Consider the following 21832-nt stretch of genomic DNA (forward strand, 5'->3'; position numbering starts at 1 on the left):
GCTGGACCTGATGGACTGGCAACATGTCAAGGGTCACCCTGCTCTCACCCTGTGGCTGCTGAGGTAGATCCAGATCAAAGCAGCCGAGAAACTGAAGTAATTCCCCTAGGTAACTGTTTTGGCAGATGATGAGGATTTCTTTAAACATTTAAAACAAAAAACAAAAACATGAAAGAAAAAAATATGAAGAAAATTCTAATTCCAGCTACTTGAGGTAATTCGGCTGTCTTGCAAAGATGCTTCCTGGGCGTCTCCTGCATGAGTTGCTTCAGGCATATTCCACCAGAAGGATGCCCCAGGGCAGACCCAGGATAGCTGGAACCCCCAGGCCTCGAGTTTGACACGTAGACAAAAGGAACATTGTCACTTTAGGGGTCAAGCAGGTATTTCCTTTAATTTCCATAGTGCACGCCCATATATATGAGGAGGATAGAAAGATCTAGATAAGTTCATTATATTTTCTTGAGAACATCAAGACTGTCAACATCAAGATCTCCCAGTTTTTCTCATTTCATTTTGATATGCATTTGCAAAGATATGACACAAAATATCCTACCTCACAATAGTAAAGGCTCGTAAATTCTTCCAAAAATTCCTGGATCTGTTCCAAAGACAGTTCCTTTGACGCTGGGCCTCTAAAGACCTCACCTTTCATAATGTATTTCTTCAGATCTGTCCATAACTTATTGAGTAATTCTGCAAACATGCATTATGGAGACAATAAATATTAAAGCACTCCTTTGACATTTATCATCTTGTTCTTACATCACTGTTTAAAACTCAAGGCGCTCTGTGCATCACCAGTCTTTTCCATGGAAGACAGAAAGGTGCAGAAGCAGGCAGGTGAATCCATCACTTTGATGTTCACAGTAAAAAACACAAGTACAAACCTGGTTCCAGGCTGGAGTATGAAATTTATTCGCAATGGCAGGTGAAGGAGAGATTGTCAGGTGACTTTGTTTACCGTCTTAAGAGAACACGGTGTTGTGCACACTGATGAGATACCTGAGCTTGGCAGTCTGACCAACATAACCAACGCACACAGTGACAACACGCTGGTCTCTGTACAAAACAATAGAAAACAAACGGGTTTAAGGCAAACCTTTACTGGTAACAATGAGAGATGTGACCTCACATCAGGAACTATATATGTGTTGATGCTGAATCTCTCAGGGTCTCTAGTTACAGTACAAAACTATACAGCAGAATACTACACATGCATATTAGCTCATTTCTCATCATCTCCTACATCAATGAACAGACAACAACTGCAGAATTTAGAAGGATAAAAATGAATATTACTAATAAAATAAATGTGACATTCAGTCAGTACTGTTCTTTATTGCACAACGTGCAGAATTTACAACTACAAAATCTGTCAAAAACAAATCAACAAAGAATGGGCTCATCAGTGTTCTTCAAGACGCACTTCATCCAAATCGCAAAACCACCTCAGAATTTTCTGAGATATTAATTTTTCTTTATGCCTTCAAAGCAAAACAGAAATATTAGAAAAATTAAGGTTTTCTCTGTTTATCAACTTAGTTTTAGTTTGCCCCCAAACTGGAGCTAGATTCTGATATTGTTAAAATGATTTTATTCTTTACAATTATGAATAAACTTAAAATTTTATATTTTTACCTATTTTAAATTTTACTTTACCATTGAAAAATAAATTGGCATTTCATTATGAAGTGATTAAATGTCTTCATGAAATCCAGAAATATCTTAAAGCAGTTTACCTACCCATAGCTATTTCACCTATTTTCTACCATACCAAACTATTTTTATTGCCCAGCATTTTTTTTTATGCAGCAGAGATTTTCTATGTATTTTTTAGAAAACATCCACTGAATATATTTTTATTCTCAAACTGTTGCAAATTTTCTTCTTTCAGCACCTTTATAGTCGATTCTTTCCTCTGCCAGCAGTGTTGCTTTTCAGTATTTATTGTAGTTTTAGTCTCAGTATATTAAAGCTTTTCTTTTACATTAATTTCCCATTTAGTCTAATTATAATACTCACATTTTCTGACAAAAAGGGAATAACTTAAAAAAATACATATGAGCTGTCAAGACTTTAAATATCTGTTACAATTTTCCCATTTTCCATTTCATTATACACAAAACCTTTAAGCACTCTACCCTCATTCCAATGTTTTTCTTTAACCTTTATTTTCATTAAACCTCTTTACTCAAAATGACTTTATTTGCATGATATAAAACATAATACACTGAGCCATAATATTTCATCTTAAGGCATTAGAGGACAATGGTTTGTGTGATTTTGGGTGAAGTGGTCCTTTAACACTTGTGTGTAGAAGGCTTTGTTTACATGAATCAATGGCCATCAGTCTCTTTTCATCCAGATAACACCACCACCGCCGCCCTGCACAAGAACTCATCCAGCTGAGACAATGACGCAGCTCGGAGGACAATGTACACTGAGAGCCTCTCAATTCAGTCAACATTTGGCATTGTGGGTCATTTCAAACACGGCGCAGAGGCAAAGCACAGTATCTGCAGATGGAAGTATTCAATAGAAAGTACATAAAACAGGCACAAAATGTAAAAGCAAGAAGCTAACCCCTGCTGTTAAGGACAAACATGAGCTCCACGTGAATACAGGCCGTCACTACAGGTCCTCTCCAGCAGCAGCAGCGCTAAACACACTCGGTTTGAGGTGTAACAGCATCAGACAACGACGACGATGTGGAGGCAGAGCGAGCAGCAGCCACATTTCAAATCAACACATTTTTATTAAGTTTGATCTGACTCAATCAGTCACCACCTTAAAAACCGTGACATCATCAGGTGACCTCACCTCCCGCACACTCACATGTGCACCTGTTCTGCTGAGGCAGCCGTGTGTTTTGGAGGAAACGTGATGTACTGTGCAGGATGGTAACACTGAACACACAGCAGTGATTCAGTAAAGCAGCTGCAACACACGAAGGACCATTTTTCATGTGTATGTTTCATTTTCACATTTTCTGTTATTCAAAACTTTTCTTTAACAAATACAGTGAAGCATAGTCTATGTCTCAAAGCCAGATAAATCATTAAAAATGAGCTAAACCGTTGCACTATTGGAACACACATGGAGTGCAGTTTTATTTTGACATGCTGCAGGGAATGCATCTAATATAGAGCACAAAATGCATGTTAATTTGCTTTTCAACAATACCACTCCCCCAAAATGCACCATTTCAACCTGATTTTTTTGCAAAAAGTACACAGGATAAAATGTTTCAGAAAAATAAACAAAAACAAAGAAGCAGGTGGATTATTTTTCTTATCATTGTGGAATTTGACACTTAAAAACAAAAGGAACAAACAAAAAACACCAATAAATAAAGCAGAGATCAGTAACAGAGTTGGATGAAATAAGCCCACTGCTTCACTCCACCTGTAGACGTTGTGATCTTTGCTCTCATCAACTGAAAAATGTGAAACTTGAGAGTTCATTCGTACATGAGGTCAAAAAGAGCTGACGGACCTTTCACACGCACACTATGTGTGCACAACTACAGCACACTAAATGACCTTTTGCCCTCGTTCACAGCCCCCTTTACGTTTACAATATAAATAAAAGAAAGCCTATACCCCGTAACAAAAGTACCAACTTCATGATGACTATATTAGCAAAGAGCTTAGCAAAAAAAACCCAAAATCTGACCTGAACCTAAATCCCAAGTGCAAATTTAACCAAGAAAGTGGCAGTGAATTAATTTGCAGGCTTGTACAAAAAGGACGTTCTGATTTGCTTTAAACAGAAAAAAAGAAAGAAAGAGGAAGTAACACTGGCATCAGGTTTCCTCCAAAACCACATTTTGCTGATGTAAAACAGCTGCACTGTTTTCGTGTAGGGGATGGAGTGTCTTTAAAAATCATACACATGAAGGAAGGTTAAATAAATGTGTCAAAGAAGGATTTTTAACTTAAAAGAAAGCACAGACACTGTAACAGTTTGGTATTTACAATAGCAAAAAAGTAAAGTTACAAAAATTATAATCATGAAAAGCAAAGAGAATGATTCAGTTCCTATACATTTTCTTGCACGTGAACAGTTAAAACACGCTGTAAGTTTCTCTCGCTGAGCATACTGAGTAGCACCTGTACTCTCCTGAAATATCTGCTCTTTGCAACCGTAAGTTTGTCAGAAGATTTCTTAGTACTGGAGCAGAAAATGAAACTGGTATAAATGTAATTCTGCACTGGTGAAAAACAGACAATGACAGTAATATTCCAGTATCTTAATATATATTATTTGTCCTGACATTCAGTTGGCAGAAGCACACAGTTTACACCACGTCACCCCCCCTTGCGTCTCTACGTGGAAAACAGAGGGAAGAAAAGGTGAGTGCAGCTAACAGGAAGGGTGCAGAGTCAGTAATGGCCGGCGTGTCCTCAGTGAGGAGCTGAGCCGAGGACTGAACAAGGCTTGATTTTGAAAACAAAAATGTGAAGGTGGCAGGCAATCTGGTTGCAAACACTGACACAGTAACGCACCAAGTCAAACAAGGAAATGATCTGTGGGAGAGAAAGAAACAAGGTCACTCTTTAAAAGCAGAAAAACAGGAGCTTAACACACTGCGGAAACCCACTGATGCCAAGAAAATGAAAACTAGATACTGATATATGGGCTGGCCAATTAAGACACATTTAAGATATTCCAGCATGCGCCCGTACGACCCTTTGATAAATCATGGTAGCACTTTTTATGATAGCTCAGCTCAGCAGCAGTGTTGTCATAAGGAGAAAACAAGAAGATAATTCAGAACCTGCAAGTTATTAAAATTTATTTACCACATAATATGTAAATAATTAAGTAATATCTTGTATCAGCACTGGGTTTAGCTGAGTAATATTACACTGTAAGTTATGTAATGTGGAAGCAAATGTATGGCTATGAAGCAAAACCAACAGGTAACAGTGATATAATACTGATACTGGTATACTGGCCATGCATACTGTGTGTTGTGACGAATGCTGGGGACATATGGTAGGATTAATTCCAGCATTATAACACAGTAATAGTCTCCTAATATGTTAAAACACCAATTAATACTTTGTCATCATTATGAATTAATACCACTTTAAAGCCAGCATACAAGAAAATTAAATGGACAGATGTTTCCATTTTATTCTAACAGATTTTAAAGACAATACTGATTACTAACTGGTTTTCTCAAAATCATGCATGTTTCCACATTATCCCCCCAGTTTCTGACACCTTCTTACAAAATCACATAAACTTCAGTGTAACATTACGCAGCTAAAACCACTGTTGATACAAGATGATTAGTTGGCTTTTACTCAAGCATTTAATTGGTAATAACTTAGCATTTATGTGTTATGACCTTCTTGTTTTCACCTTATTAGCCCACTATTACCACATGTTTTTTTTCCAGAGCTGCAATAACAAATGCAACTAAAACTATAAATATATAAAAAATATCTGCTTGGGTCCACTGGATACAAATCTGTTTCTACTTGTTTTTTGTCTTGAAGGACAAAATTGGTTTATTTTAAACTGTAAATTCAAATATATTTAATTTTACGGACTTACGTTTTGTTTCTAGGGATGATTTGTATTTGAAGTATGCCAGCATTTCATTAAGTGATGTGGTTTGTCCTTGTTAACAAAAATAAATATTTGGGCTAATTTAGAAATGACATCATTGTTCATTGATAACAGCCTTGACACTGCCTGGTGGTGCAGACTGAAGCAGGGTTTTCGCACTGAACACCAATTTCACTTATTGCTTCGTACCTTTACAGGCAATAATGGGCTTCCACACAGCACAGACACCATCAGTGAGAAGGTGTAACGATTATGGATTAAACAGCAACAATAACTGACTGAAGGTGACACTGTGACTATCAGAGTAGGACAAGATATAAAGATATAAACACTGAATTCCAGACCTGCCAAAGCCTGGACATGACCCAGCTAAACGGAAGACATCCATCACTCATATTATTAGTTACCTCGGTGATTTTCCTGCTTTTCAAAGTAAAAATGTCATTACCACATTTATCCAAACTTGCCATCGTGCGTACTTACCAGTGCAATCCAGAGCACCAGGTACTCATCAATAAAACTATTGAAATACTGATCCAGGAACAGTAGTCCTGGTCCCAGGAAGGCTAAATCGTGGAGATGCATCTCACTTTTTGTCATATGTGCTACCTGTACACAAAGATCACACACACACAAACACACACACAGAGTTTCAATTAAACAGTCATCTCCACAAGGCACTGGAGTTGTTTGAAGTTTCAGTTTTCTACATAAACTTCCTCTGCTACAGTTTGGTGTGGTAGCCCGCATAATGAATCTTGCATGCATCTTAAATTATTGGGGAGTTTTCCCACCCCATCTCTGTCCTAATTTTATAAAGTTTAGTCTGTGAACATCTTCAGAGATGTCTCTCATCCAGCATCTCTCCACTGTGAGCAGGAAAGGAAGACAGTTTTAAACATGAGCAGTTCAGAAGTCTCTTCCTGGGGATGTTTAGACTCTTGAATCCCCCCCACACTGACACGAGTGGTGGAAATTAGCTTCCTCATTGTCTGGGCCCTCGGAGATAAAGGAGTTTGGTTATTTGGGAAAGGCTCAGAGTAGAGCCACTAATCCTCAACACCAAAAGGAGTTAGGTGTGGTGTTTCGACATGTTGAACAGAGAAGAGACACCAGGGCAGAGCCAGGACAGCCTGGAGAGATCATGTCTCTCAGCTGGCTTAGGAAAAATAGCTAAGTTTGTCAGCATCTATGCTTTTCAGGAATCCTTTCCCAATAATTATTATTTCATTGATAAGCTGAAGTAAAGCTGAAACGATTAAATATGCACGTTAGCTACCTCATGTCTATTCACAGCTTACACTCTGATAGCATGAGGTTTACAAAGTGAAAAATATAAGCTTTTTTTGGTTTGTTGATGGAACTATTCAAACAGTTTTATCCTACTTTCAGTATTTATGCTAAGCTAGGCTAATCACACCTTTGATGCTCACAAGTAAAACAAGCAAAATGTTAAAATCTTTCTTGAACACTGAGCATCGTTCATCCTCTCCAGACCATCTTTATGCAGGATATCAGGAATAACAACCGTGAAAAACACAAAGCGCAGCCTTAATTCAATAAGTATAAACTAATGATGATTATAAAGAGAGAGAAAAAAAAGTATGTTTGACTTACAACTAATTTATTGGTGATTTTGGCCGAGACAAAGCCAAATGCCAGGATATAAAGACATGGATGATTTTCAAAGAGCTGGACAGCAGACTTTTTGTATATCATCATCGCCAAAATTATGACTGAACCAATATGTAAGACTGGAGAGAGGACACTGGTTCCCTGCAAGACAAGGAGGAGAAAAAGACAATTAATATCAGTGGAAACAGACAGGAAGCTGCTCAGGTACAAAAACTGTAACACAAACTAAAGCTGGCCTAACAATGCTTTTATTCTGAACGGAAATGAAACTTTATTCTGCTCTGACCTGCACCACAAGAACAGCTAAAAGGCTTCTAATACATTACACATATACACTTAACTGACCATACAGAAGAAGTAAACCCTTGCTTATCCCTCATATCACTATTGCCAAAATGCTGACCAAAGCACTGCACCACAAAACCGGTATGCCACAAGTTTGAGCCACTTTTGTCAGTAGGGCTGCCTCATAGGAAAACCCGATTTGGACAAACTGTCCTGTAATTAAAAAGTAAGAAAATATCGTTATATCTTACCATGGGCACCAACAAAGTATTGTGTACTGTTTGTCTGTTATTTGTAATGTTGTTTTGCTAAAATCTCATGTTTACATTACATATTTTTCTACAGATATCCATTAACATAGGTTTCAGCTGTACGTACTCTGCTACATAAGACACAGCCTGCAGATTAAGTTCCCCCCGCGTGTAAATTACCCCATCATCTGCTATGTAAAAATAGGCTGTCAAGCTGGTCAAAACACTGGGCGGTTCTCATAAGGCACCAGGGCAGAGCTGTGCAGCGCATCAGTCAAAAAGAGGCATTACAAACCAGGACAGGACATTGAGGGCTTACTGCTATTGTGGATCCGTTTTTGCCCACACCTCCTGTGAAAATAACTCTGAAATAATTGGTGCAGGAGAAGATGGCTCCTAACAAAGTGCAGATGGCAGGAATCATTTTCATCTGGATATTTAGGATCGGAATCTGGAATTCGAGACATTGACATGGAAATCTTAGATGTGTTTATGCAACACAAAGTCATCAAAACAAATCCTGATCAGACAGAAAATTTGCATTTTTGTACTTTGAGAGCACATTCACTACACCACCCTCATTTAAACAACCATGACTAATGTTAGAGAATACTAAAAGGCACTCACTTATAACAACAATTACAGTAAAACAGTTCAAACATGACTGTTAGAGCAGCATTACTGTAAAATGATCAAGTTAAACATCATGACATTACAGTCTCACTGTCATTGGTTCCAATTCCTTCAGATTAAGATCAATCAGAATTACCAGTGACTGCCAAAAAGCAGATCCTCCCACGGCGGCCAGCAAATACACGATTATAATGAAGATTTGCACCTCAGTCACATCAATGCTGAGTGGGAGGAGAAAGCAGAGAGTTTACGGTGAGGATTAGTGACGTATAACAGCACACAGTCATCCTGCAGCATTCCTCCACAACGCACTGCCGGACACGGAGCCCGTTCTTCTGCTCGACACATTTGATTTGGAGGTTAAAAGGTGCGATCAGTAATATTTCACTGGCTCGGTCAACAAAAGGACGAGTTTTGTTAGCAGAGTGAGTCACTCCCCTGATCTCTGTGACTTGAGCAAGTTTACTGCAGGGCACAGTGTGACATGGGTCCAATAAACGTCACTAGGACATCAGGTTTGATGCATGTAGACAATACCTGAGCAAGGCTGCAGTTCCTCTACTGCTCGTTTCCACCTTATCTTCTTCTTGCTGTGATCATGGTGACAGCTGAAGTTTGTCTTATCATTTGATTATGAAAACCATCTGATAACATGTTTTCATTTATTATTGGCTACAAAGCTGACAGTCTGTCTTGGGATATACAGCTCTGTGCGAAAGTCTGAAGCCACCGCTCATTCGTTCATGCTTTGCTTTCAAGAAGCCAGACGTAATTTTTTTGTAAGCGATGTTGAGCAGTAATTTTACAAGTTTTCTGAAGGTCTTTCAAAGTTTTCCTTTTGACATTGGCTGCTTTTTCCATTCATTTTCAGTCAAGTCCTTGCACCTGACCGTTTCCAGGATTTTCTTTTATTTGTTTTTTTTAAGCTACTAAAGACTGACCTATGAATCATTACAGGATAAAGGCACCTAACTCAAGGGCTAAACCAATGTTTTGTCTACACATAACAGAGACTTAGTGACTAGCAGCCTGTTGCAAAAAGCATGTTATGTTTATACCCAAAGAGCTGTTAGCTGAATAAATTAGCATCTCTCAGCTTGGTGTGCAGTGTGTCTTTAAAGATTTTGAGGAAACTAAACTGGAGTACAAAAGACGACGTGGGAGGACTAAAAAAAAAAAAAAAAAAAAAAACCTGTGTAGAGCAGACAGACAGGATCTGAAAGTCATGTTCTTAAGAGGCGAAAAAAACCCATTAAAGAGAGATGCATCTGGCCCCTTCAGTTAATACACCGCTATACTGCTTCATCAAAAATAGTCTCAGTGGAAAGGTTGGCTGTCAAGCCTTCTTAGACTGACATATGCCTAATTACACAAGTCATTGGCTGAAAATCAGCGAGAACAAGTCTTAGAGTGATAAGTCCAAGTTTTAAAGTTTTGGTTCATTGCCCATATGTTACGGTTGACATGAAGAGAGAGGTACAACAGAGAGCGTGTACAGCTACTCTGTAAAACCAGGTGGAGACTCTGTCATGGCCTCTAATCAAAATATTTAGTTTATAAAAATGTAAATGCATAAAGTCCTTCTTAACAAAAGTTTGAAACTAAAATCTTATAAATGTTATATTTGACAGATGAAATCTAGCTGCCCAATTGCTTCAGCTGATGCTACTCAGAGCCATATTTTACTGACCGCACCTTCAAGCAGAAATGAGTACGAGCTGATCTGACCATGTGACTCCATGCAGGTCAGAGTTCACTGTGGAAGCGGACAACAGTGAGCCATGCAGGCAGCAGCCAGAAAGTTTACCATCACGTTCCACAGGCAGGGACCCACAGCGGCTGTGAGCATCTGTAATCCTGCTAGACAGAGCTGCACCTCTGTTATATCAAATCTACACACAGAACACATCCACATTTACTGCGGGTCACCTGAACACGTAAATGCTGTGATCTAATGACAAGACTAAACCTCAGGTCTAATTAACTTGCTGCACCTTTTATTAACTTTTTCAAAGCTTTGGACTGAATTCCTGAAAAACCTGTTTATGACTACCTCACAGGTTTCAGTAGGTAAAGTCAGAAGGTGATTCAAAATGACTACATTCTTTCTATACTAATAGTCCATTCTGCCTAATATGAAGATGTTGGCTTTAAAAATCAATCACATAAATCTAATATTTGTGCACAAAGAAAAATCTGTATTTATATTTATACAGAAAGTGTTCAATAAAAGTGAGAGCGCACATAAAGGTCAAATAAACAACTAGAACTTTTCAGGGTTTTCAATTCTTAAGTCAGTGTCCATAAAATTTTTATGTCACTCTCATTTGTAATAAAAATCAGAGATTATTGGTTGACAAACGGCGCAATTAACTACTAATAATAAAAAAACTCAGACTAGTTGACTAGTTTAACAGCCAGAAAACAGTCTGAAACCTAACAGATTGAATTAAACAGTCTCTACAGCTGTTGTGTGTGTTTAAGTACCATTTGAGACTTAACAACATCCTTTGATAATGAAATCCTATGAATCGTGCGGCCCTTTGTGTCGTACGTAATATTACACATACAAAATGCCAGAATACACAAAGTGGGGCTAATGTTAGCTGTGCTAACTTCAGCAGCCTTTGTTGCTTTCAGGTTAAAATTTTGCATAACTGTGTAAAATTGGCCTGGCTTCATGGCAAAACATGGAATAGTTACAGAAACTCAAGTAAATCAAGTTCATGGCCATGAGTTGTCAGGTCAGGAAGTATTGCCTAAACCTAGCAGAGTATTTTTTTTTTTTAATAATTAGGAACACCATTAAAACAGCACAAATGTTTTGAGGTAAGCGGTCTGAACTTTGGCCTCTGATATGAGCAGAGGCCAACTACCCCAGCCTCCAGATGTGGACATTTATTAATCCTTTAAATCCTACATAGAGTAATTCTATGTAGATAGACATGACAGAAGAAATGAGACTGATAAAAAATGTGAAATGAAGAAAAAAAAAATAACAGAAAAGGAACATTTGTACCCAGAAGTAAGAATCGATAGACTAAAAATGTATTTCATGAACTGCAGTGAGGCTGTGATGGTACAGAAAGTGGTTGCATATTTAAAACCCCCCCATAAATAAACAGTACTTAGCCTCCCTGTAGTGTTACCTCTTAGCCTCCCTATAGATAAACCGATGGTATCAATTTCAAAATCCTTCATCACCTTGTTCTCAAGTTATCGTACTCACAGGATTTTCAGAAAACTTGACCTTAAGGTCGAGGTCACTGAAATTTGAACTCATCCAAGATTTTTAGTAGGTGCACCTACGATATCAATTTGAAGCTCCAGCATCGCCTTGCTCTCGAGTTATCACATTCACAAATTTTAGGTGTCCACGCCACCCACCCGCATGATGGGTGGACAACAATACCCCATCAGCCTTTTACGGCTGAGGCGTACAAATAAAATGTTAGTTTACTGAGACACAACCCACGCACAACTGCTCACTTTGGAGATCAGATCTGTCATTGTCTTACTTTCCACCACAGAGAGAGACAAAGGTCTTCAAAGCAACAGGTACTAATGGTGTGCGGTGATGAGATACTAATAACTTCTTTAACAAACTTTTTTTTTGGGTGACAAAGTGACGGGAGCAAAATTTAGATGGACACTTTCATAAATCTTACATTTGTAACTTCTAACCTCTAGAAAGAATCAGAGGCAGCATGATTAACATCTGCTGTCAGTTTTTTTTTTTCCCCACACGGACACAGTGTGAAAAACACTGTTTCCACTCTAACTCAGCACAGTGAACCATCAGTAAGAACTGCTGTGAAATCAGAAATGAAACAGATTGGTCTTAAGACGACTACATGTGTTGACAGATAAGAAAAATGGCTGCAAACTGTTCTCTTAAAGAAGAAAAAGAAAATAAGCAGTTTTTATTGACTCACATCCCAAAGCGCAGCGTTCCTGACACATATGTTTGCCAGTGTGCACAGTAGAACATAAACATCCCGGCGAAGCAGCAGAAGAACATCCAGTCTGGGTTGGTGCCCAGCTGCGCTGCTATACTGGTTCCCAACACCACAAACACTGCAGAGAAAAAACACAGATTATTCACTGAGCTTCAGATTTTCTGAAACACAGAATCAAACAGGATGTAAACTGACCGGTGGAGAGGGAGTCACAGCCGTGGTCAAACAGCTCACCCAGCGGAGAGCTGCTGTTAGTGCGTCTGGCCTGCTTCCCGTCGATGGCGTCCAACGACTGGTAGATAAACAGACCCACCGCACACAACAGGTATGCCCAGAGAGGAGCCTGGAGCACAAATAATCACATGAAGAAGAGGTCACTCTATGGTGATGCTCACGAACAGGTGCAGTCTAAGGCAAATTTTACATGCCGTGGCTGGTGGAGGATTGGGCAGCATGAACATGATGGTTTCTTTCACCTCATTAACATACATAAACACAGAGACTGCAATTGTTAGGGTTGTGCTAACACCTTTCATAATGAGTACTGTGGTGCTGGTGAAAGAGGAACTGGGGTGTTTAGTTCCTGCTATGAAGTAAAGGCTTCAGTGTGAGACCTTGTTCACATACAACGATGAATGATGTAGATTAATTAAGTGAGCGGAAATGAACGGAGATCATCTGAACAGTCATTAAAATCTTTTTGCCTTTAGGCTTGTAGTTGTAGTAACTCATCCAATTCAGTCTATTATTACATGTGTGTAAAATGCCTCACTTGTCTCTCTCATTCAAGTCTTTACAGACAAACACACTCAAATCAGAATCAGAATAATTTATTAATCCCTAAGGAAACTGGAGAAACAAAAGCACCTGTGCAGTTTCTAATGTAACAGCAGACAGAAATACTCTCACTTTTTTCCCCCTCATTGTGAGATTTGATATTTCAATGTAGCTGAAACGCCCACACATGACAGAAGCAGCAGCAACATGTCAGTGCTGGCTGCAAGAACGTCAGTTGCCTTTTTACTCCCCTCTGACACCCAAATAAATATCACCAGATTAAAAAAACAATATATACGGTAGCTGAATTATTATAGAAGCTCTCATATATTTGAGTCCTAAGAGCTCACATATGAAAGTCAACTTTTTTTGTTGGAGGTTGAAGGTAGTTCCAAAGGAAAATCACTGGTATTCAGGTATGTGGACTCTCCAGACCAACCAGGATGTTTTCAGTGGAAATTAAATACAGCCACGCCGATGGGTTAGCATTACAAAGACTAAAAGATCATTACAAAGCTTCTACATGGATGTAAGCCAGAGCAAGTGACGTCTTTATGATTTGATTCATTCATGCGGACCCTTTGTCAACAAATTAAGTCAGCTCAAAGTGACTTTATTCAAAACATGCATTTAATACTTATTACCCTGTTTAATAAGGATATTGATAACCATTTATAACTTCCACAAAAAAAAATGAAATTGTGACCAAGCAGCAACCTCAGCATCTGAGCAGCGAAGTTAACACCAAGAACAAACAAACAAAAAGACTGCAGTCCCTCTAATGGCCACTTGAGGCTGACCCTCAAACTTCATCAGCCCCATAGATTCCCATGTTAAAATGTCCAACTTTATAGAATTAATAAGCACATTTATATTATTTTTCTTTTGTTTTGTTTTTTTGAAAGTTCTCTCCATCCTGTGTTCAATTAACATCATTTCTGCCTCCAAAAAAAGCAACACTGAGGCTTAAATGTGCAGAAGCACACGGACAACACCACAGTGCCAATGTTTTTCTTTTATATACCAATCTAAAAGCATCTTTACCAACACTGCTTTCAATCATGAGTTAACTGATGATTTTCTTATTACACTTTTCTTTCTCCGAGCTACTGCTGATGTTTCACATTAAAAGGCTTCCAGCAGCTCCTATGACCTAATCTTACCCTTTTCATATCTGCTTATGTTTTAATATAAAACACTGACAGAAAATAACAATAACAGTAGCGCTGTAGCTATGGACCTCATCCTCTTTAAGATTATCGGCTAACCTGCTCAGTGGCAGTTGGGCAGTAGTAGACAAGCACGAGGGTGGTGAAGACGTTGGTGGCCAGGCCAATGATGGTGATGAGATTGGGTGCAATCCAGGAAGGGACACGTCCTACCAGCCATTCCCAGTAGCGCTGCATTAGAGGCTCCAGCAGGGAGCGTCCAGCACTGCTGTACCTGCAGGGATGGGCAACAGGTGGTGGCAGTTGAGACACAGAGGAGCGACAGATATGAATGTTTACCGACTTTTACGAGGGCTTGACAATTATTAACTGTGTTTAAATATATCTCACCAAGCTGTAGAAACAGAGTTACAGCTAGAGTTTCTTGAGTTTGTGAGCTGCAATGAAGAGTTATCATCAAAGTACTCAATGAAGGTTAATGCTCCAATCAGCACGAGAACAAAAAACAAAACGAAAATCTCATTCAGACAAATGGGACGCTACATTATGTGGCTTATGGTTGATCTAAAACATTTTGCTTTAATACATAGGTGTTTCGTCAAATACATGAATATTTGTTATAATTTTACATTAGTCTCGGACGGTTACAGGATGGTAGATTTGTTCCTCTCAAAGGTTCACAAACTTTTTCTTGCACAGATTTCTGTTTTAATTACTTAAAATGTCTTGTGATCTTCATCTCACTCACAGTTGCAGACACAAAACAGAGGATACAAAAATATTTATGAACTGAAACAGTTTTCCAGTGAGGACTTGTCCATAAGTCCTCCTCGTGCTTGTTTAAGTCTCATTAGCAGCTTGTGGGAATACTTAATCAAGTTTGGTGCTGCTAAAGGAGGTTCTGTGAGTTATAAACTGAAGGGTTCACCTACTTTTCTCGGCTTGTGCTCTAAATTATAACTAAATACATTCTAAAAAGACTTAAAAAGTACAATTTCATTTCTACAGTACCTTTCAAGACAAACATAACAAAAACCCTTCATAGGTAAATACCATAGACATCAAATAGACAAAATAGCATCATTAAAAACTTTAAACCAATAACCATAAGTCCTCTGAATTCAGGCATGGCTGGCGGCCAGTACTTTAAACGTTAAAATGTTTAAGATGTTTTCAGATTTAATAATAGAAACATTACCTTAAACTCCATTTGGATGGATTTTTAATGTTCTTAATCACATCACTGCAAGAAATTCCAGCACCGTTTCACCTCCTACACATTTTAGATAACACACTGTGGCTGCTTCTTTAAGACTGCTATTATATGTGTAAATCCAGTTAACAGTATCATTAGCCAATTTATCTTAACAGCCTAATTTAACATCTTAAAAATAAATAAAATCCCAGCTGCTTAGGCCCAAGATGGGATCAATTTCACCCCATCGGGCTTGTAACACCCTGATGGAAACACTAAAGATGATAATGAAGATGTCGGTTTTGCTAGCTCATTAGTCTCAGACAAGACTAATGGCTTCAAAATAACAGTTCACCAGAACTCTGTGGTTAAACTCTAAAGGTATTATAGTACAACAATGTTGTTAACTTATTTGGATTAAGTTCTTAAATTCAAGTTCTTAAAGTACTTTTGTTGAACTTTTTTAAAAATTTTGAAATGACTTCCTGTTTAACTGGGAAGACTATGTTTTCACTTCTGATGCATTATTTGACCTTAAATTAAACTGAAAGTGATAATAAGGTTTTTGACTCAACTCGAGGTGTGACTCAACCCGACCCGTGAGTCTGAGAGGGAAACACGAAGAAAAGAAAAAAAACAACAACAACAACAACAACAAAAAAAAAACTCAGCACAAGCTGCTACAGGCCTGATCTGTTAACAGTAACATAGCTCGTCAATCCTGACATACCAGCAGTTTTTTTCCTAAACCAATCATAATGACTAAGTACATCTGTTATCCATTAATGTTACACTATTTTTGAATGACATATTTCAATAATAGAGCACGCTAGCACAAATCTTAACAAATATAAGCTTAAGTCACAAATTTTCCTGGAGAAATTGGGTTTAATTTAGGAGGTATTGTGTCTGAGTGGCTGAGGGAATCATTTCATTTTTTTTTTTTTCACGTTGAAACAAGTCTGTGAGAACACTTGGTGCAGGCATGTCGTGTTTCATGCTGTGGAGACCACAAACACAGACCTGAAGCTAAAGTTTCTACAGAAAATTATTACAATTTGAGTCACTATGCAGGCTATAAATATGAACTGGAAACTGATATTGTAGACAACATTTATGAGGACTCAGCTCCATTCTCTTCAGACTGTTAAAAGGCAACCTATTATAGGGCCAAAAATGATACTGTCTGAGATAAATGAGATGATTATTTAACACAATTATTCCTGGACTTTGGAAAAATGACAGTTTTATTACGGTTTGAAAAAGAAGAAATTTAGATTTCCTTGAACTTTCATTTTATTTTAATCAAATAAACCCATTAAAAAAATGTGAAATTAAAAAACGCTGAGACACTTTTTTAATATTTGGTGTAGAGGAGCATCTCGTGACTCAGTGTCAGCCCTCTTCTGACTGGATGCCCCTCACAAAAAGATTTGAACACTGCACCTGTGCACATGAGATGACCGTATTATGGCTACACCCGCTCTTTGAAATCATACACAGCCAAGAGTAGAACAAAAAACTGAGCATGTGCTTTTGGCTCACAGGGATTACTGTAGAAACGTTCACCTTCTTATTTGAAACCTTTGCTCGTTTTTAATACAAGCATCCAGTAATGCAACAGTACACATTTGACATAAAATAGATTTCCCACATTTCACTGTCTTTTCACTCCACTTACTAACACTTTGTTTTCCTGAGTTCAGCGTACACAGCAGAAACCTGCATTACCTGTGCTCCTCCAGTCTCTTGAGTTGGTGTCGAGACAGGGGGGGTGAGGGCAACTCAATCAGCCTGCGCAGGACTCCAGGGGACAGCCAGCAGGTTGCCTCCATGCCCATGCCGTGCCCGGGCTCTTTGTCCCGGCTAAGGCCTCGGCGAGTACGCAGACCCCCCCCTTGCTGCTGCCCCGTGGCGCTCATGAAGCCCTGCTTCCTGCTGGTCTGGTCCCTGATGGCTCTACCTCTGCCACTGCCACTGCCCTGCCCGAGGGGCTAAAGATCCACAGTGAGGCCGGATGATGCCTAAGAAGAAAAACCCAACATCATAAAACTGCCACGTGGAAATATCTCAGCAAAAAGAAAAAAAAAATGCAGCTCCTAAAATCCCAAAAACCAATTTCAGAGGCTACAACTAAAAATTATTCTTTATGCTTCATTAATATCATATCTGCTTATTCTTCTAGGCTACTTGTTATACATCAATGTTAAATCTGGTGCTTAAGAACTTTCTTTAACAAATCCTTCAATTGGAAAAGCTAAAACTTGAAAACAGCTAAAATTTAAAAAAAATAATATATATTTTCTTTTTTTTAACTAAAATTTAAAAAAAAAAAAAAAAAAACCTACTTCACTAATACCAAGAGCCACATGGGAATACTGCATGACCAACTGCAACTGTTATTGATGGCATAGTTTTTTTTTTCCTGCTTGAATAATTTTAGTGAACATTTACCTGTTTTAGGTAAATGAAGCACTTACTATGCTCTAGTTTTAGCATAAAGTCAGACAAAGGCTCCTGCAAAGTGAGCTGTCAAAAGCCTAAACAACCAACCTCCCAAATACCTCTATAGCCCTGTTGCACTATGGAAATGTGGATGCAATAATGTGAAAGTGCCATGCAGATATCTGCAGCTCCTGTAACACCCACATAGACATGCTCATGACTGGTTAAAAAATGTAAGTCTGATGTCATGTTTAACCAGTGCTAAGGCAACAAGTAAAGTGGAAATGCATCAGAATGACAAAGGAGGGTTTGCACAATCAACATTAACTGACAGTTTCAATATGAAGAAAAGAGCCATTAGCAGATCAATAGAGACGAAACTCTGACTAAGTCTCTGTGATGCAGGCCCTGAATGCTAATGCTGATAGCACAAGTTCACAGCAAGAATGCAGGTTTTAGGCAACTGACGTGGTGGAGCAGCAGCAGCAGCACTAACATTACCAGACTGGATTTACAGGGAAGTTAACTGCACGCTGTTACATCACATGTGAAGGAAAAAGGTGCACGATTATGGATTCAACATTTTCCTATTACATACAGACTATTTAACACTTCTGTCAGTGCTAGACAAAGAAAATTTTCCTTTTTGCAAATATTCAGGATGTTATAAAAATTAACTAAGAACAGCAGAGATGCCTGAACAGCCTGTCAGGCGTCTCTGCGCCCATTGAATTTAAACTGTCTGCGAGTTGTTGGTTTAGCGAAAAAACACTTTTAAATGTGGCTTTGTTTAGACTACTTAAGATTTATATTTTTTGCTGTACAGTACAAGTAGTGCTTTTACATGGAAAAAAAACTTATATAAGCGTATATGTAATACATGCCATAGTTGTAAGTTTCCTTGTGTCTTTGCAGGAGCAGATAGATGAGCCTATAACTATGATAATCTGTCTGAGCTTTAAAAAAAAACAAAAAACCCTAGGAACGAACTAAAGCATGGGTTTGGAGAGTTGTTCCTCCCCTACTCTAATGTATAAGCCCATCCATCCATCACCGCTTGTTAGGAGTTAGGTCATAGAGGCTGCAGCCTAAGCAAAGAAACCTAGACCTCAGTCTCAAACAACAAGACATTGCTAGGCTTTACTGGGCCTGAACACCAAGGTCTTATCCCAGTAGGACATGCCCAGAACACCTTAGCTTCCTCCTTTCGATGTGTAAGCGTAATGGCTCTTCTTTGAGTCCCTCCCAAAGGACTGAACTTCTCACCCAGCCGCCCTTTGGAGAAATCTCATTCCCACCACTTTTATCTCTGATGTCATTCTTTCAGCTGGAGCTTGTTCTCAACCAGGAAAGGGTAGAGTTCCCACTCTGGGTCAGGGATGAACTGCTGCCCCCAGTGAAGGAGTTTAAGTATCTTGGGGTCTTATACAAACATATAGAAAATGCACACTGACAAGACATCCACATGACGAGGTCATCCGGAACATGACTCTCTGTATTGAGTTTGAAAAGACACTCCTGCAAAGAGCCACCCAGTTACAATCATAGGTGGATGTGAGTAATCAGCTTAATTATGCTCCTCATAATATTGTGAGATTAAAGGCAAGTTAAGACTCGTAACTGGGACAACAGGGCACATCTAAATTTCTGTAGTAACAGAGAAGGCCCATGTGTTGCTGATGACAGGACCCAGAGCAAATTAGAAGATGAAGAAAGATTAAATCAATAACGCAATATTTATTGAGACATTACTGACACTGACACGGGTTAATTCGCCTGCTGTTGACGCTGCCCGTCATTAACCTCGTCTACGTTTCAAAACTACTTCTTGTGACTGTCACTTGAGCTGCTGACAAAGCTCGGAGGGCACCAAACAACCTGCTTCTTGAAACCTAGCACACTTGCTGTTAGCCCAGTCCCCATCAGTTAGCGTGTGCATTAGCTGGACTATCTGCAACGTTAGCGCAGCGAACGGCTACGGAACACTCATGTCAGGGTGGCAATATAAATTTACACGCTTGCAGAAAGTTTATTGACTCTTTTTCATACTTATTTTGCTAAAGGCACCGGTGCATACTCAGCATATTGCTCAGATCAGACGGAAACTCATGGACCTCCCGTGGTTACTGCGGCTAGCCTAGCTAGCTAACCCAGACTGCTGGCAGGATGCTGAACGTAATGCCGACTGACCTGAGCGATTAAAGGACGAGAGTCGCGGACAGTCCAAGGGCCAGGTAGGAGTGCTTCAAGCCGACAGACAGCACCTTTCTGTCCTCGGTTAGCTTTGTGATTTCCCCTCTATGACTTGGAGTATCAAAACAAGCGTCTGCATCTGTAAGGTGGATCACCACGACCGGTGTCACTGTGGTTTGACACAGCAGGCTAGTTATCGTTAGCCATCACAGAAATCTCGCGAGGTTTCCTTTCATAGTGGGTAAATTTTGCCCTGAACACAACTCACAGGTACATAGCCCGCTCAAACGCCCTCTAGTGTAGGGGTGTCAAGTTCATTTAGTTCGTTGGGTACTTACAGCCCATATCTGATGTCAAGGTGGTCAGACTAACAAAACCACTGCATAAAAACACTCCACCAAAGGCTCCTCTTTCCTTATAAGGAAGTTTGTATCTGCCAGGCAGATACGAGTAAAAATTTGAATTGACATCTCTAAATTCTGAATATTGTAAAATTTTGACTTGAGTTGACTTTCAAGTAATTTGAAATTTGAAGACATTAAAAAAAATTGGACTTACTGACAGTGGTGAGACTGTCAGTAAGTACTTTGGGTCAGTGCTACAAAGAATGTCTTTTGTTTTTTTCATTATCAAATAACTGATTGATTTATTGCAGCTTGGGAATGAGAAGCCTTTAAATTCATGTTTAAAAAAAAGCTTTTAACCTTAAACTATCAATACTTAGTTACTAAAACAGTTTTTTTAATCCTCACAACCAAAAAATAGCATTTAAAAACACAGAAAACCTTTTGTATTTGGCTTCAAGAGAAGTTTTGAGATTTTACCTCAAAAATAATGTTATCTATCTGTCTTTTCTTCTTTGTTTAGATAACACAGCCCAGATTTAGTTTCTCTCATCCACTTCAGATGCTGCAAACCTTGCACCCGACTTTATTACACCCAGAACTGATTGACAGCAACAAGTGGTCTTCAGGAAGTTCAAAGTGCAGCAGTTGTTATCCAAAAAGTTTGATCATATTTCTCCTGTCCGGGTGTCTTTGCAATATAAGCCAGACCTGATTTCAGAATCTTCCTCCTGACCTTCAAGGTCCTAATCGGATTATCTTTCCCCTGACATTTCCAGCCCTATTACTCAACATACACCATCACACCCTTCACGCTGGGCTCTTAACTGTCCCTGGATTCAGTAACTAAACTCCTTTGAGGATACAGCATTTGGCTACAGAGCTCTTCTCCTTTGGCACAAACCTCCAGTCCAAGGTCGCCAGGGTGGCTGAGTGCAGATTTTCAAATCCAGACTCAAACTTTTCTCCTCAGTTTTGTAGCAGTAAAAGTCCAGGCTTATCAAATGATGCCAAGTTTATTTCAGCTCATCTCCAGCTGCATATTCTTTTCATTCTTGGACTCCAGAGTAGCTTTGCACGATTCACTATTCAAAGAAATCCTACTTATACTTCTCTTATACTCCTGTGCTAAAGCACTTGTTGGAGCTGCATCAAGGCTCAGCTCAACAAGCTGCACGCCTGTCTCTCTCTTTACAGCAAATGAGTGTCCCTCCCTCATAAAGAACAGATCTGAGCAACAGGTGACTGGAGCGTCTGTGCTGAAAGCCAGCGCTGACCACATCTGTAACATCAGCACAGTCTATCACCTGAACCTTTGTCTCACAGAGATTACACAGGCTTCACTCACCCAACGTCCCAG

General features: G+C 39.1%; 1 protein-coding gene across 2 annotated transcripts; it reads right to left on the bottom strand.

Moving 5' to 3' along the window:
- Positions 1–513: 513 nt before the first annotated feature.
- On the bottom strand, positions 514–20326 carry cept1b (choline/ethanolamine phosphotransferase 1b). 2 transcript variants are annotated; one of them, XM_063473648.1, is made up of 10 exons: positions 20126–20326; positions 17222–17514; positions 14395–14569; positions 12545–12692; positions 12326–12467; positions 10198–10282; positions 8077–8208; positions 7204–7362; positions 6070–6195; positions 514–4532 (listed from the first exon to the last, which is right to left on the bottom strand). In XM_063473648.1, the coding sequence occupies exons 2-10, from the start codon at positions 17410–17412 to the stop codon at positions 4410–4412; spliced, it is 1281 nt and encodes a 426-aa protein (XP_063329718.1). In that variant the 5' UTR covers positions 17413–17514; positions 20126–20326; the 3' UTR covers positions 514–4409. The 2 variants fall into 2 exon arrangements, with proteins under 2 accessions (XP_063329718.1, XP_063329717.1); XM_063473647.1 differs by lacking the exon at positions 10198–10282 and adding an exon at positions 8527–8611 and having other exon boundaries at positions 516–4532.
- Positions 20327–21832: the final 1506 nt, after the last annotated feature.

This window comes from Pelmatolapia mariae, linkage group LG5, assembly GCF_036321145.2.
Source record: "Pelmatolapia mariae isolate MD_Pm_ZW linkage group LG5, Pm_UMD_F_2, whole genome shotgun sequence".
Taxonomy (NCBI): domain Eukaryota; kingdom Metazoa; phylum Chordata; class Actinopteri; order Cichliformes; family Cichlidae; genus Pelmatolapia; species Pelmatolapia mariae.

Excerpts from the sequence above, each read along its gene's own strand:
- cept1b (XM_063473648.1), bottom strand. The coding sequence starts at position 17,412 with ATGAGCGCCACGGGGCAGCAGCAAGGGGGGGGTCTGCGTACTCGCCGA. Across the intron at positions 8,209-10,197 it reads CCTGCCTGTGGAACGTGATG|ATTCCGATCCTAAATATCCA; the intron begins GTAAACTTTCTG and ends CTCGAATTCCAG. Across the intron at positions 6,196-7,203 it reads AAATCACCAATAAATTAGTT|GTAGCACATATGACAAAAAG; the intron begins GTAAGTCAAACA and ends CTTTGTGTACAG.